This window comes from Desmodus rotundus, chromosome 8, assembly GCF_022682495.2.
Source record: "Desmodus rotundus isolate HL8 chromosome 8, HLdesRot8A.1, whole genome shotgun sequence".
NCBI lineage: Eukaryota > Metazoa > Chordata > Mammalia > Chiroptera > Phyllostomidae > Desmodus > Desmodus rotundus.
The window spans coordinates 20,534,215-20,550,210 of record NC_071394.1 but is presented as its reverse complement, the minus strand read 5'-3'; the positions used below and the strand labels follow the sequence as shown (position 1 = coordinate 20,550,210).

The 15,996-nt window shown below is 36.4% G+C and overlaps 1 protein-coding gene across 1 annotated transcript in view; it reads left to right on the top strand.

Moving 5' to 3' along the window:
* Positions 1–15,996, top strand: part of PKHD1L1 (PKHD1 like 1) — a 138,011-nt gene that overhangs the window by 39,397 nt on the left and 82,618 nt on the right. Inside the window, exons 21-29 of the mRNA XM_045181556.2 lie at positions 985–1,112; positions 2,264–2,427; positions 3,633–3,805; positions 8,473–8,620; positions 9,102–9,256; positions 11,120–11,242; positions 11,981–12,086; positions 15,042–15,152; positions 15,748–15,912. Of these exons, the coding sequence (XP_045037491.2) occupies positions 985–1,112; positions 2,264–2,427; positions 3,633–3,805; positions 8,473–8,620; positions 9,102–9,256; positions 11,120–11,242; positions 11,981–12,086; positions 15,042–15,152; positions 15,748–15,912 (1,273 nt within the window). The remainder of the gene's footprint in view (positions 1–984; positions 1,113–2,263; positions 2,428–3,632; positions 3,806–8,472; positions 8,621–9,101; positions 9,257–11,119; positions 11,243–11,980; positions 12,087–15,041; positions 15,153–15,747; positions 15,913–15,996) is intronic.

The following is a 15,996-nucleotide window of genomic DNA, read 5'->3' as shown; positions in this document are numbered from 1 at the left end:
CAAAATGATATGCTAATTAAATTTGTAAAATCCCTTGGTAATAAAATTTCATGAAATTTTAAGACAAGGAGAAGTGCTTGTCATGTGAAATCACGTCGCATTGGGCAGGCACTGTGGTTCAGTTTCTGGGTGCTTGGGGTTTTCTCTTCTGCTGATTCTCAGAAAAAGACATTACAATAATACCCTGTACCATGCACATGTATTCTGCTTTACCTCATAATTTCAAAATTTATTTGCACACAACTTTAAATACTAAAACAGTTAAAAATGCATATTTGTTCAATATGCCTTCATCAATTTTGAAGAAATAAAAAAGGATAGTCATAATAGAGTGATCTCAGATATCTAATCAGGGAAAAGTGAAAAAAGATTCTGAGGAGTTGGCAATTTTAGGATAGGTATCTAAGACTAAGAATCATAGATTTGCCCTTTCTCTTGTTCTTTAAAGTTCCAAATTGTAGTACGTGTTCTGAAGTTGGAAGTTCTAAAGGTATTTGGTATTCTTGAGGTGTTATAGACCATTAAAACTGGTATTTCATCACTATTTTACAGAGATATCTTCATCTGTAAATGCTCAGCTGCATTCACCTGAATGTTTCTCTCATGTCCCTCTCTATGTGTAATGGACTTCTAAATTCTCCGAAGAGTTAGTTCAGTGAGAGATGGACCTAATTCTTATGTAGCTTAGCAACTGTGAGGATTGCATTATTTCTATTTTTTAAGGAGACCGTATCTTAGAAAAAAGAGTAAGGAATTAATCATTCATTGTAAGGTCATTTCAACTCCTTCTATAAAATCTTCTCCAACTCTTCTGCACCAAAGTGGCTGAAATTAATTTTTTATTCCTGGGTGTTATGATTCATTTTGTTTGGAAAATGCTTGATAGTTGTTTATTGGATTGGAATGAGTGAACATGAATTGCTACAAAATAATTTAATGGTAAGATATTGTTACTGATTTTTTTCATGTTTTTTTTTTATGTAGTTATGTTTAGCATACAAAGGATTCCTGGCAAATTATATTGGTCTAAACTTTCAATACCAAGACAAAAGCAAGATTACTAGAAGAGGCACTGATATACAATTTCCATATACTTTTGCTTATGGAAACAAGTAAGTTACACTGTGAATTGGATAACTTATACTAGAGTATGTGACTATGAAGATAAAACAAAGCCATTTCTTGTTTGTGGTTTTTGATAAATCGTGTACACCACTAACTGCCATTTTCCGGCCCTCTATATACGCTTCCCAACAGAAACAGTTGTACCAAAAATAAATCTATCGATTATGAAAATAGGAACTGGTAGCGTCGTCATCGCCCATGACAATTTAAAAGACAAAACAATGGCAAACTGTTAAGTATACCAAATTTTCTAAGTAGTAGTTTTTAAAACTTCAGAGTCATATAATGAATAGGATTCTACTGAGAGTCCCTGCGTCCTTTTATTATTTTAAAGGGCACTTTAACTTATTGTAGCACTGCATATAATTTTCTAAAACTGATGAGTTTGCAAACCATGAAGAAAATGAAAATTAAAATATGCCCAAACAAACTAGACTGTTAATAACTGCAGTAACAGCGGTAAAGATGTAAAGATTATTGTTAAACTTTACTTGGTTAATTGGATGGCAGCATTTCTTTTTGTTGTGAACTATCAGAGTAGAATTGCTTAATTGTAATTTATGGGATTCTAATGCAGTTAGTATGTAATGGAAATCTGAATCCGAATCTAAATTACATACTTAAGAAGTACTGTACTATAAATAACTCAGCACCATCCCCCCCCCCCCCCGACTTAGACCAGGAGACGACACATCTCAAGTGAGCCTTTTTGGAAGTTATATCGAGATCCAGTTTTGCTTCTCAGTAATGGACTGAGTTTATTTCTCTATCCCTGACATTTTCTACTAAAATAGTTTACTTTACTTTTGTGTCTTATGAGCTATACATCAAGGTGTATGCTCCTCAGTTTTCTTACTGGTTGCTATAAAATAGTTTACATTCCTGTGGCTACTGCCAAGGCTGCGAATAAGAGGTAACCTACATCTGGACGCAATGTTAACTCTTTTACCACCAAGTTTCTGTTGTCTGCTGTCCCTTCTTATGGCTGCTTTTCTGTACTGATGAAGTATGCTTGATGGTCTTCTTGTGAGAGAAAAAAACCTTTTACTCTTCAAGATTTTAATGCTTTTCACAGTGCATTTGTTTACATTAAGCATTACAACTGATCGATATAGCTAATTAATATACCATATTTCAGCTGGATATATACTTGCGTAGACCTTCTGGACCTCGTACAAACCAAATACACCGGGACTAATTTTTCTCTCCAGAGGATTAGTTTACAGAAAGCATCGAAATCGCAGTCCTTCTATGTGGATACAGTATACATTGGACAGACACCTACAACTTCAATATGGGATGGTATGTTGTATCCTTTCACACCTACTTAAACCATCTCAACCTATTTCATAGTAAATTCCTACCACGAAAACTATAGTTATGCGTTATTCTTTTTGCACAGTCATATTATATAATCATTATTTAAGGAATAAGGCCAGGTGATCACTCTAAGTGTATCCTTACTGTAAACTGTCACTATAGCAAAAATTGGGTTTAGAGTCCCGGATTCTGTGTACAGATAGGTAAACTGTGGCAATCATTTTCATTTTGCTTTGTTTGATTTTTGAGAAACAACTACCAACATAGAGATCTGTTTCTAAAGGGCTACAGTCGACCTTGGTGATGTGGATACTGGCATCGGCATCTACTTAGTAATGTTGAGCTGCATCTGTCCATGGACTTGATTAATAGTAATTAGTAATATCATAAATGAAAACTTTATTTCTGGTAGTCTTGGTATTGTTTTTCTAATCATGTCAGTAGACTCATATATATATGTATGTATATATTTTATATATATGTATATATAAGCTATGATAATAAAATAATTCAAGTTAAACTGTGATTTTAAAATATTGACCTAATTCCAGTCATCTTAAAAAGCCACTGTCCCCATTCTTCAGAGATTTTCAAGTGCAAGACAATGAGCCAACTAGTAAAAAATTAAATGTTACTACTTTAGAGTCACTCCTTTTGAATTCGCTATCATCAAATCTTCATTGTAATTGGTGGAACACACTATAAGGCAGTTGATTTGTGCTGGGATAGATATAGTTAGTTAAAGAACATTTATTTAGCACCTACCCTGTGGCAGGCACTGCGTCGGGTCCTAATAAAGAACAGCGAACAGGACAGCCCTCGCCCTGCCCTCTAGAGCACGTGCCCGGGTGAGCTCCACAAGCAGGGCACCTGGAACACGCAGAGATGACCGGCCCACAAACAGCTACATGGACCCCAGGGTGTGGTGGCTTTTAAGTAACAATTTCAACATTTTTTTTATTTGTTTGTTTCACCTGATGAGGCTCATAGGTCAACAAGCTTAAAACTTTATAGTTCTAGAAGTAAAAGTTTACCAAGTATCACAAACTATTTGCTTAAAGATCATCTTTCTAAAATTTGATTTTAGACAGCGTATTCCATGACATGTGGATATCATTTAACGATGATTTTCTTTTCAACAGCAGAACCTATGCAATTTTACTTTCCACTTACTTTATGTTCTTTAGAAATGCCAAAGAGAAGACTCCCAGCATTAGCAAATAAAGGAATATTTTTAAAGCACTTCCAGGTGAATCAGACCAAAATTAATGGATCAAGTATGACCAACCAATACTCTGTCACCATGAGTTCATACAACTGCAGTTATAATATACCCTTGATGGCTGTGAGCTTTGGGCAGGTAAACCTAGAATTTTACAAGTTACTGTTTACTTTCAATGTATGCAGCATTGGCTTTGACCTACTAAACTTTCTTTTTAATCTTTACAAATAGGTAATATACAGGTTCAATATCTTTTTGTGTGTGGGGGGGGCAGTTACAATCCCTTTAAAATTTTTTTTTTATTGTTATTCAATTATAGTCGTATGCCTTTTCTCACCATCCCTCCACCCCACCCCAGCCGAACTCACCTCCCTCCCCCACCTCCACCCTCCCCCTTGGTTTTGTCCAGGTGTCCTTTATAGTAGTTCCTGTGACCCCCTCTCCCCACTATCCCCTCCCCACTCCCCCCTGGCTATTGTTAGGTTGTTCAATATCTTTTAATAGGGCAAGGCAATTATTCTAAGAGCAAATGAAGACTTGTTGAATTTGAGCATGAATAATCACTTTAAACATTAAAAAATCTTCAAAAATATGTTTATGGGCCCCGGGTGGTGTAGCTCAGTGGATAGAGCTCTATTCCCAGTGCCTGGGTTGCAAGCCAGGTTCCCAATACGGGGTGCACAAGAGGCAGCCACACATTGATGTTTCTCTCCCTCTCTTTCTCCTTCCTGTCTCCTTTCTCTAAAAATAAGTAAATAAAATATTTTTAAAATATTTAAGAAATATATTTATGGGAAAAACAAGGATAAATATCTTTATGACATTGTCAGATTTAAGTAGTCTTCTCTGTTGATTAAAAAGAAAGAATTATATGCTCTCCCAATAAAGATATTTGAACAAAAAATATTTATTGAAAGAAAATTTTAGATTGTGTGTTTTTAAATTGTTTCTGTTATAAACTCCATTTTGGGGAAGAATGAGACATTTTTCAACAATTCCAAAAGGATCTGACAATTTTTTTGTATGGCTTGAGTTGTATAAAATAATTATTAAATATTATAATATTATAAGATTTTTAAAATTAATGTCCTACAAAAGGATATGAGTTAATATAATTTCCTACAACAAACCAAAAACAAATATAGTAAACTCAAGATTAAGGGTTAAATAATGATTAAATATTGTAGGAGAGTCTCATAATGTTTTGCTAACTAAACAATTTGTGATTAAAAATACCAAAAAACGGCAAGTATTTCACAAAAATTGCCTTTATCATGTTCTGGCTCAATGTTTTAACTTTGGTATCTTCCAGCTGAGTGTTGTAAATACTCACTTACATAGTTCTGTAAATACTTCTCAGTCTTTTTCTCTTAGCTCTGCAACAAAATGTAACAACTAACTAAGGGCTTTGTGTTGGCAAAGTATCTGTGTCAATAGTCTCCCTGTTTTCAAAATTTGTCATTCAAATTGGTAATCACATCCTCTCTAGGTTTAGCTAACCCAAGATTAAATTGTAGAATTTGATACTTATATTTTTATGGATTAAAAAAAATTCAAATTAAAGATACTTGTAGTAATGTACACATAAATGTCTACATCAATAAATTGTTTTAAAAACTGTAACCCTGAGACCATTATAGATTCATATGCAGTTGTAAGAAACAATGCAGAGCTGTTTCTATATCCTTCACCCATTTCCCCCCAATGGCACCAACATCTTGTGTAACAATAGCATAAAAGCACAACTGGGAAGTCGACATTGATACAATCTACCAAACATGCTCAGTTCTCGCGTGCTTTGGTTGTGTATGTGTGTGTAGTTCTGCACAATTTTGTCACATGTGTAGATTCATCTGAACACCACGGAGCGATTCCATCACGAGGACCCCTCTTGCTACCCTTTTATAGCCATGGCCACCTCCCTTCCTCCTTCACTCCCTTCTATCTGATCATCACTAATCCACCCCTATAATTTTGTCCTTTCAACAATGTTATGTAAATAGAATCAGACTTCATGTAATCATACTTGTATGTGCTTTTTGAGACTGGCTTTTTCACTGGGCATAATTCCCTCAATACCTTTCCAAGTTGCTGTGGATATCAGTAGCTTGGACCAAACATTAAACACTGGGCAGTGTTTAATGACATGGATGCCCACAGCATGTTTTACCACCTACTCAGTGAATGACTACCCAGGTGTTTTCCATTTGTGGCTATTATAAATAAAACTGCTGTACACATTCATCTGTAGGTTTTCGTGTAACATACATTTTCATTTTTCCAGGTTAATTGCCCAACAGTGCAATTAGCACATATATAGCTTTGTAAGAAACTACCATATTCTTTTCCAAAGGGGCTATACCATTTTACACATCCACCAGCAATGCATGAGTGATCCAGTTTCTGCACAAACTTGCCAGCACTTGGCATTAATGCTGTTTTTTCCTTTAATTTAGCCATTCTATTAGGGTTCGTACTGATAGCTCATTCTGGTGTTCATTTGCACTCCCAATGGCTAAGGATGCTGAACATCCCTATATCCCCTTCTGTAAAATGTGTTTTTCTTTTTGTCCATTTTCTAATTGAATAATTTTCTTATTTTGAGTTTTTAAAGCTCTTTATATATTCTAGATGCAGGTCCTTTGTGTATATGTGTAGTTCTATACAATTTTACCACACGTGTAGGTTCATCTGACCCCAGATAAGTCTCTGTATTTTCTCCCAGTTGGTACCTTACCTTTTCTTCTTAATATGGCATTTCATGGAGAATAGTCTTTAATTTTAATGAGATCCAAATTATCAACTTTTCCCTTTTATGAATGTTGCTTTTAAGGCTAAGCATTCTTTGCTTAGCCCTAAGTCCTCAATATTTCTCAACTCTTTCCCACGGCTCTACGCAGTTTTTGAACCCTTGATTTTGATGCCTTTTAGTGCTTCTGCCATTTTTGTTTGTTTGTTTCACCTTTTCCACATCCCTATTGGTAAAACATTTCCCTTTGAGGACATTTTTCACCTGGGGAAACAAAAAAATAGTTGCTTGGGGCGAGATCAGGTGAATAGGGAGGGTGGGACACTGGGGTCATGCCATTTTTGGTCAAAAACTGCCGAACACTCAGTGCAGTGTGGGTAGGTGCACTGGTAAATCACCCACTGCGAAATGGGCAAATACATTGAAAGAGTTGTCCCCCAAAAAATTCGCTGAAGCCAGAGTCAGCCTCTTACAACAACGCCAGCTGGTACACTGATACAGATGGGTTCCTAGAACACTCACCTAGGGCAGGATACCTGTATTAGAAGAGGCCCGCCCTCCAGAAGATAATTCCATTTTTGGGGGACCCCCTCATATGTGTCTTAACATTGGGAACAGTGACTCCTCTCTATTCTTCTAGTGAGAAACTGTTTTACGCTATTCTAGGTCCTGTGTCATTTCATATAAATTTTGGAGCAAGCTTGTTTATGTCTACAAAATTCTTGCTGACATGTCAATAAGAATTGCATCAAACCTAGATTTAACACCTCTATTATGGAGAAAATTAACACCTTTATTATGTTGAGTATTCCAATACGTGAACACTATAGGTCTCTCCATGTATTTAGGTCTTTCTTGCTTTCTTTTATCAGCCTATTTAGGTCTTCTTTGATTTGTTAGGTTTATACAAAAGTATTTCATTTTCTTTGAAGCAATTGTAAATGGTCTTGTGTTGTTAATTCTGGTTTCCACGTGCTTGTCATTTGTATGGAGAAACGGGGCTGGTTTTTGTGTGTTCACCCTAAGTCCTGCCACTCTGCGGAAGTCCGAGGATTTTCCAGAGTACGTGCTCTCCTGTAACCACTATACAATCAAGATAAAGAAGTCATTAGCTCCAAGAGCTTCTCCTTGTCACTAGATTACTTACTGTTCACCCCTAGGTAACCACTATTTGGACTTCTGCTTATTTTTAATCATATCGATGTGCAATACATCTTTTACATCTAGCTTATTTTATTTGATATTGAGAGAGTCAGTTATTGCATGTAGCTGTAGATCATTCTTTTCTATTGTCTTATGGTATTCCATGGTGTAAATATACCACAATTCATTCACTCTATTGATGGCCTTTTGTGTTACTTTCAGTTTGGGGCTATTGTGAACAAAGTTGCTATGAGCATTCTCTCATATGTCCTTGACACTTACGTTTACTCATTTCTGTGAGCATTTAAATTCCACAAGATTAACAGATAACTGTGAGGGATCAGAAACAGGACAATATGCTTTTCACTCTTAGAGTTATAGTCTATAAATTTTTATAGCATGTGTTTCTTTTGTCAGTTGATTAGCTCTCAACACAGTCAGGTATTTCCCGAGCCTGGATCATTCATTGTACTGATCACTCACTTCCTCATATTGTTAGTTAAGTTTTCAAGTCCCCACGTGTATTTTTCCTAGAAGGTTTTTAGGGTTTTGAGAGCCACGACTGCATCTCAGGTTTCTTTGCCTCCTTACTGAGATTAGCACTGTCCCTTGAATAAAATGCCTGCTTGATAAATATTTGTTCTTTGAGTGATGAAGGTCCACTCTGAATTAATGAGAAATTACTGTGGTTTCAGCTAATTGCTGCACAGATGACAGTTGACTTTGGCCTCATTATTGCAGCTCTATAGGTATAGTCTGTGTTGATTTATGTGATTCCCCTTGATGTTCTGAAGAATCCTGAATATGTGAGGCTCATTTACGTCATGTCTCAGGATTCTACTATGGTGAAAGAGAAATCTTCTTAGCTATTGTCATGTTTAATCATTTTATCAATATTTATTTTGGAAATTAGATAATCATGAACGAGACAGAGAATGAGTCTGTTTACAGAGGAAATAATTGGCCAGGGGAATCAAGAATTCGTGTTCAAAGAATTCAAGCAGCATCTTCACCTCTGAGTGGCAGCTTTGACATTCAAGCTTATGGACAAATTCTCAAAGGTATATAAAAAAAGTCCAGAACATTTGTTGGATGATGCTGATCTAGACTAACATAATAAACATCCTGCTGTACTTCTTTCTAATATCATTTCTCTGCATAATTTGTATAATTTACTAATGTAAAGGTAAATGATCCAGAACAAATTACATTTTCACATTTTATTCATTGCTTCACCAGGTATACCAGGTTATATTTTCAAACTTTTTTTCTCTTTTATACCCATGGCCTATAGGTTGTCTATAAAGTTAATTGATATTAAAAATAAAAGAATTTGAGCCAAGGCTATAATCTGAGATACATTACTCATGTAATTTTTCTTTCCAAGAAATATGTAAATGCTTGACACAAGTAGGAGGCAAATTCACTTATTCTATATTGGAGGAAGACAGCTGGTTTACAAGCGCTCATACCCAGTACACACTGCATCTATTTTAAAGATAAAATCGGCTTGTGAATCTCTGACTCCCTCTGTGCGCACAGGCCTCCCCGCTGCGGTGTCAGCAGCAGATCTACGGTTTGCTCTCCAGAGTCTGGAAGGAGTGGGGCTAGTCTCAGTTACACGGGAGGGAACCTGTGCTGGATACTCATGGACCATCAAGTGGAGAAGCAGACGTGGGAAGCAAGATCTTCTACAGGTTCCCTTACTGAGCTTGGTTTCTGTTTTCTTCTGTTGGATGCATGCTTATTTGCACCCCGCCTCAGTCTAAAAAGAATCAGAGACCGTGTATACATATTTTTCCCCACCTCCACCCAGCCCCACCCACCCCCTACTCAAGTGCCACCTATAAACTAAACATTAAGGAAAAGAAAATGAGAAGATTGTTCTGAATTAAGTTGACCGGATGCTCTCTGTCATGGAGAAGAGATGTTGGTATTTTATTCCCTCTTCCATATGGGACAAGTCTGGGAATATGTGTTAGAAGACCTTTGCTGGGGGCAGGGGGAACGTAGGCAGGGCCAGTCTCAGAATGAAATCTGGGGGTACTGTCAGGGCCATGGGGGCAGGCATAATCAGCCTCACCATCTATAATTCTACCACTGTCCACAAGAGCTGTGTTCTGAGGCTGTGGAGGCTTTTAAGGCTTTAAGAATGACTTTTTCCACTTGATAAGGTTGAAAAGACTCCCTTAGGCTCCCATCTAATTACCTTTGATTAGTTAGTGGAAGAAGACAGGGGAGGGGAGTCAGGCAGACTGAGTATGTGAAGGAGAGAAGTCTAGAAGAGACTCCGGGCTCAGAATGTCAAGCATTGAAAAGATGTTGCTTCCTATGGCAACGAGAGTGTGAGGGAACAGTCTCCCTCATGCTCTGCTGGTGAGACAGTCAGTTAGTATGACCTTTCTGGAGGATAGCTTAGTAGTTACTGGAATATAGATACCTGTGATTAAGCACTCTTTTCTATACATAACTCTTTTCACTGAAATAAACATGAAAATATTAAATGATACAGGCACAAAGCTAGTTGCTGCAGCATTGGTTGTAATAGGGAAATCTTGGAAACCTGGATCCCCATCAGTGGAAGGGTGGCTGTGAAAATGACCCACCCTGAATGTAGACCCACCTATGTCTGCGACATAAAGTGGAAAAAATACAAAGCTCTACTTATGAAACCATAAAAAAAAAAGGAGGTTGAGTGGAAAAGGAAACAAACAAAGAATGGTATATAAACACAGAGTACCATGTGCCATACGCAGGCTCTATGGATGTCCTAACGATGTGGGAGGGTACTTAAGAAAATACACACACATGGCCTGGAAGTAGAATTAGACAATTCTGCACCTGACACAGTCACGACTCATGTCCCTGTGGTATCTCTGCTGATGTCTGTGCATCTGCAGCCTCCTCTTTCCTGACCAGCCTCCGCTGCTTATTCATCACTCTACTCCCTAGCATGTGGGCTCCCCACGGGCCGCATGGAGAGGTCTATCTGTTTGCTAACCCCTGTGCACACCACAAGGCTACCATATTGGTAGAGGGATTTTGGAATGGCCAAGTTGCACATTTTGATTTGGTTTTATTTTTATTATTGGCGGAGAATAAGATTCCATGAGTGGATAAAAAACCAGGATAATCAGAATTGAAAAATGCTAAAGGTAGGAAAGCTGACCCTCAGGTGGAAAAAGGACTACAGTTTTTAATTATTTAAAAATCATTTGTCACAGGGGTCATATTCAGAAAAAGCCTAGAACTTTTTGAGAAAATAAAATGTAGTAAACTTATCTTCCTTGGACATATTTTATTCTAAAATTTGAACTAATGTTAGTCATTTCATTCAAGCTGTAATTGATGCGATACATGCAATGGTCTTAGCATTTTTTTCCTACAGTAGATTATGCTTATTTTTGAAGAGGCTCCTTTTCCAATAAATGTGACTGAAGTGGTTTTGAATGTTCTTTTTTTCCTTTATCTTTGATTCACTCTCAACCATACTTAATTAAAAAAAAACAACTTAGTGTGGTCATCATAGCTTTCTATTAAAATAATTTTGTTTAAAACAGATTGATGACTCCAACATTGTTGGAGAAAACGCTAGCATGACAGTCAGGAAGGTGAAGGAAGGTGGCCTATTCAGACAGCGTGTCCTTGGAGACCTACTTCGGACACCCAGCCGACAGCCACAGGTATTTTTGAAACTTTCCACATGATGTGTAGCATAGTTTTAAATGTCTAACTAGTTTGTGATACATTGAACACCTGGTAAAACAGGAGAGATGACATCTTCATTTTCTTGTGACTATTAGTGTGAACAGTTGATCAATAACATTATGTTATGATTTGGGGGAAAATTATATTCCTTGTGATAAAAGAGCTGATTTTTAAGCTGTACCACTGCCTGTTAGGATTCGAAAATATATTCTTTCATTTAATCCTTACAGAAGCTCTGTGAAGTAATTTTTAATGTCCCCGCTTTAATGGTGAGGACATTAGACTGTACGGAGTTCAGGGGACCTTCCCAAGAGTGCGATTCGTTTTCCTCATAGCACTCAACCCCAGGGCATGATGCGCACTTACTCTTCACACTGGTTGTTTATGGTCCTGTGCAACCACCCTTTTCACCCCAAGCAGGATATAAATTTGGTACAGCAGGGATGTCATCTGTTTTGTTCAGTGTTGCAGTCCTATATTCTAACATTTACAGCTGTGCCTGATACAGAGCGGGCACACCTGCTGAATGAATGAATGGATGGATGAATGAATGAAGCGTCAAAGCAGAAAAAGATCAAGTGGAAAGACTAATTGTTATAAACATGCAAGGAAACAAACACCATTGCATTATTCATTCTAAATTCTATGCATATTCTTCTTAACCATGCTACCCCATTACCTGTGTTCTTCATCTCTGTGTTTTTTATTTGAAGGTTGAAGTCTATGTCAATGGGATTCCTGCTAAATGCTCAGGTGACTGTGGATTTACGTGGGACCCTGTGACTACCCCTGTAGTCTGGGCCACAAGCCCTTCCCAAGGTAACTTTCTGCTTTTTAACTCGGACATGGGATAGAAGATAACTAACAAAAATACGAATACCTATCATGATTTTTTATACGCTAGTGCCACCAGCTGAGACAAGCAAACAATTCTACATAGTAGGAAAAAGAGTCTCAGATTGGAAAGCTATGAAAAGATCATTAAGGACTTATTTTTGAAAAACAAAGACTTTTAGAGTTGAACTCACCAGTCTTCTTCTTCAGTTTCATAACATTAGAATCATTCTCTAAAATTTCACGCTGATATGGAGACATTTTTCTTAAACTCTACTACCTAGAGCATTGATTGAAATCTTTCATCAAATAGACTACTTCTAGGAGATTTAGTACTAAAAGGCTAGTAATGAGAAAGCTGCTATTTAGTAAGTAAATAATTAGGTCCTCGATTTGAGAATAAAAGTTAGAGAAATTATTGCCAAGAAGTCAGTCTAGGAGGACACATTATACTATGTCTTCATGATATATGATTGCTCAGAAACGTGCGATTATGCTTTGTGTCTGAACTCCCAAGGACTGAAATATACATCAGGACTAAGGATTCTAAGGAGTGGCTTTTTTTCAGTCGGAGAAAAAACTCATATACTATAATCACACACCAAGTCTTGGTGATAGGTTGGAAAATCCACCCTGACAAATAAGCCAATTCTTCCTATAGCTTCTATTAAAGCACAGAAGGGGGCAAGGGAACAAAATAAATTGTTGGAGAATGGGCAATATAATTTTGCTGAACTTTTAAGGTTTTAAGAGCAAAGGAATCATAGCTAAAGGTAATCGCATGAGATGCTTGCAAGTATTTTAAGGTAGATGTGTGTAATAATTTTCAACTCTTGTCTTTTAGTATAAGGTCAATACTGCCAATTTTATCTGTGACCACAGCACTTGGGGTCATACCGTTGCCTCCGTTATTCATCTAATCCTCCTTTTGACAGTCTGAAAATGATTGAAGTGTAATTATAGATCAAAATAAAATTTGAAATTTATGATGAAAGAATATATTCTTCAGACTTTTTTCCAAAGTCATGATATTAACTTTGGGTTAATTCATGGTATATGGAGATAAAACTTTCAAAAATAAGGATTTGATGAACTTCGATTTGGTTATAGTTCTTTGATATCTTTATTTTTTTGCACCTATCTTTGTATTTTGTAATGAATTTCCAATTTTATATGTACTTTCTGAAAAAAATATTTTACTCCAAATAATTAATAATCTGAATAAATTGCTTTTTGCCATGTTTTGATAAATTTAAAAATAATAAAAGAAATATAAATAATGCTGTAAAAAACACCCATATTTTCTTCACTGAAACTTAACAGCTCTTAACACTTTGTCACATTTACTTTAAATCATCAGTTTAAGAGAGAAAATGTTATCGGAACAGCCAACGCGTCCTCCTTAAGCGCTGTTGCTAGTCCTAGTCACCTACAAACCTCCCCAGAGGAAATCGCCCTAGTTAATATTGTGCGTGTTCCTTCATGTCATTTTTAATACCTTTTGTATATAGCACACAGAAATTTTACCCGTTTATGTGTTTGTGAATGATAAATGACAGTGTAAATGTCATTTGCATCTTTCTTTTATGACTCATTTTGAGAAATATTTATGTGGTTTTGTGCATATCTAATTCATTGCTTCAAAATATTTCATGAATATAGCAATCTGTTTCTCTATCGATAGACATTTAGATTGCCTACAGGTCTTGTTTTTACATATAAGACTGTTTTGAGCTCTGTTGCACTTGTGCAAATCTCCCATTGCACACATGCTAGAGCCTCTGTAGGGGACATGTCCACACGTGCTGCATAATAATTGAGCATATGTGTACTCAGCTTATTAGATGACCAAATTGCCCTCCAAAGTGGCTGTACTTTCAGCAGGTGTGAAAGTATCACATTTCCTACATGCTTGCCAATACTTGGTATTACCAGCTTTCTAATAATTTGGGTCAATCTGATATGCAAAAGAAGTTATTATTTTAATGTGTCTGTTCCCTGATTAGTAATGTACATGAACAACTTCTTGAATGTTCTTTGGACATTGAGATGATTTCTTCTTCTGCAAATTGCTTGCTAATATCCTTTATCCATTTATCAGGTTGTTTTTGTCTGCTGACTTGTAGCTGTGTACTACGTACTATGCTTACCAACCCTGTGTGCATGTCTCCTTCCAGTGTATCACTTGTGATTTGTGTTTGTATCTTGTCCATGGGAACATTTAAATCATTGATTCATTCTAACTTATATATCTTTTATTTCATGATTACCATGGCTTTTGTGTCATATTTAAGAAATCCATCTCTACATTAAAATCATTTGACTGTTTTCTTCTGAAATCTTAGAGTTCCATTCCTGTGGGATCTTTTCTGTGTGCAATGTTAGATAAGTATGGTAACCATATCAGTTATTGATTAAATCTGGACACTTTGAGGAGCCGAATGGAAAACCATTACATATAAGATGCTGGGACAGCAAGTGCAAACCGGCAATAGCCCAGGCACTTGAGGATGTACATCACCCCGGAGAGAGGAATCCTGTTGTATTTCCAATGGGAAGTGTCCATAACACTTATTTAACAGCTTATCTTTTCCTCACAAATGTATGATGGCAGCTCTGAAATTGTCTAAGTTACCATATAGAGATGCTTGTTCAATTTATTTATTGTAAGAATAATTATTCTTTCCTTACTTTACTTCCTACTTTCTGTCACGTCACTAGTCTCTATCAACACACAGATTCCAAATAGGAAGCAATGTAGGTAATTCCAATGGGAAAAAATACGATTGCTAAATAATTTGCATCATTTCCCCGCTGCTTGCTTATAGGCTTCTATATCCTTTAGTAGATAGGCTTATTTTTCTCTGAGAAATATCCAATTTCATAACAGCAGATTCTCTCATTTGTCATTTTAACATTGTTATTTAACATCATTTTTAGGGTCCTATGAAGAAAGTACAATTCTAACCATATCAGGCTCTGGATTTTCTCCCAGTTCAGCTGTTTCAGTCTCCGTTGGACCAATAGGTTGTTCCCTTCTTTCTGTGGAAGGTAGGTTCTTTTAAAAATTATTATTATTGAGCCTAATTGTCCTTCTCTAAGAGAAAGTGGAATCAAAGACCATAATTATCATTTAGGGTAAACTATGGGGTCATGAATTTGTCAAGCTGCACTGGAAAAATGTTCAATCTTTTTTCTTTTTAAGATTTTATTTGTTTATTTTTAGACAGAAGGGAAGGAAGAGAGAAAGAGAGAGAGATTTCTATCACCTTTTACATTAAAAACCTATTTTACATAACTTGGGACATAAAACAATATATTAAACCAACATTTTTAGAATTGTTGATATAAATGATCTTACAGATTGGGATTATTTTTATTATCCTCCCCCCACTTTTTTTTTTTTTTTTTTACCACAGTAACAATCAGGTTTCATCATTTGTGTATCTAACTCTTTTCTAGGAGTATCTGATTTCAGGTAGGTTGTAAAGATTTTTTCTTCCATTAATAATTGAGTAGTTTTTCTTAGTTACATTTATTGGAGGTATAAAAGGAAGGCCAATGTTTATATTTCCAAATATAAAATTGCAGTAATTTGATTTCCTAAAAATATTGGCTTTCTCATTTTCTTCTTTCTTATCACAAGAAAATGAGATCAAGTGCAGGATTCTGAATGGAAGTGCTGGGCGTTTCCCGGTTGCTGTGTCCATAGCTGACGTTGGACTAGCACGGCATGTAGAGGATGAGGAATTCCACTTCATTTATCAGAGTCAGATCTCACACTTCTGGCCTGATTCTGGAAGCCTAGCAGGTAATAGTTAATTGTGCTAAACAAAGAGCATTGAGTGCATGTCCATCATTTCACTGTACTGTTTCTAGAGCAGGATGAAAGGAG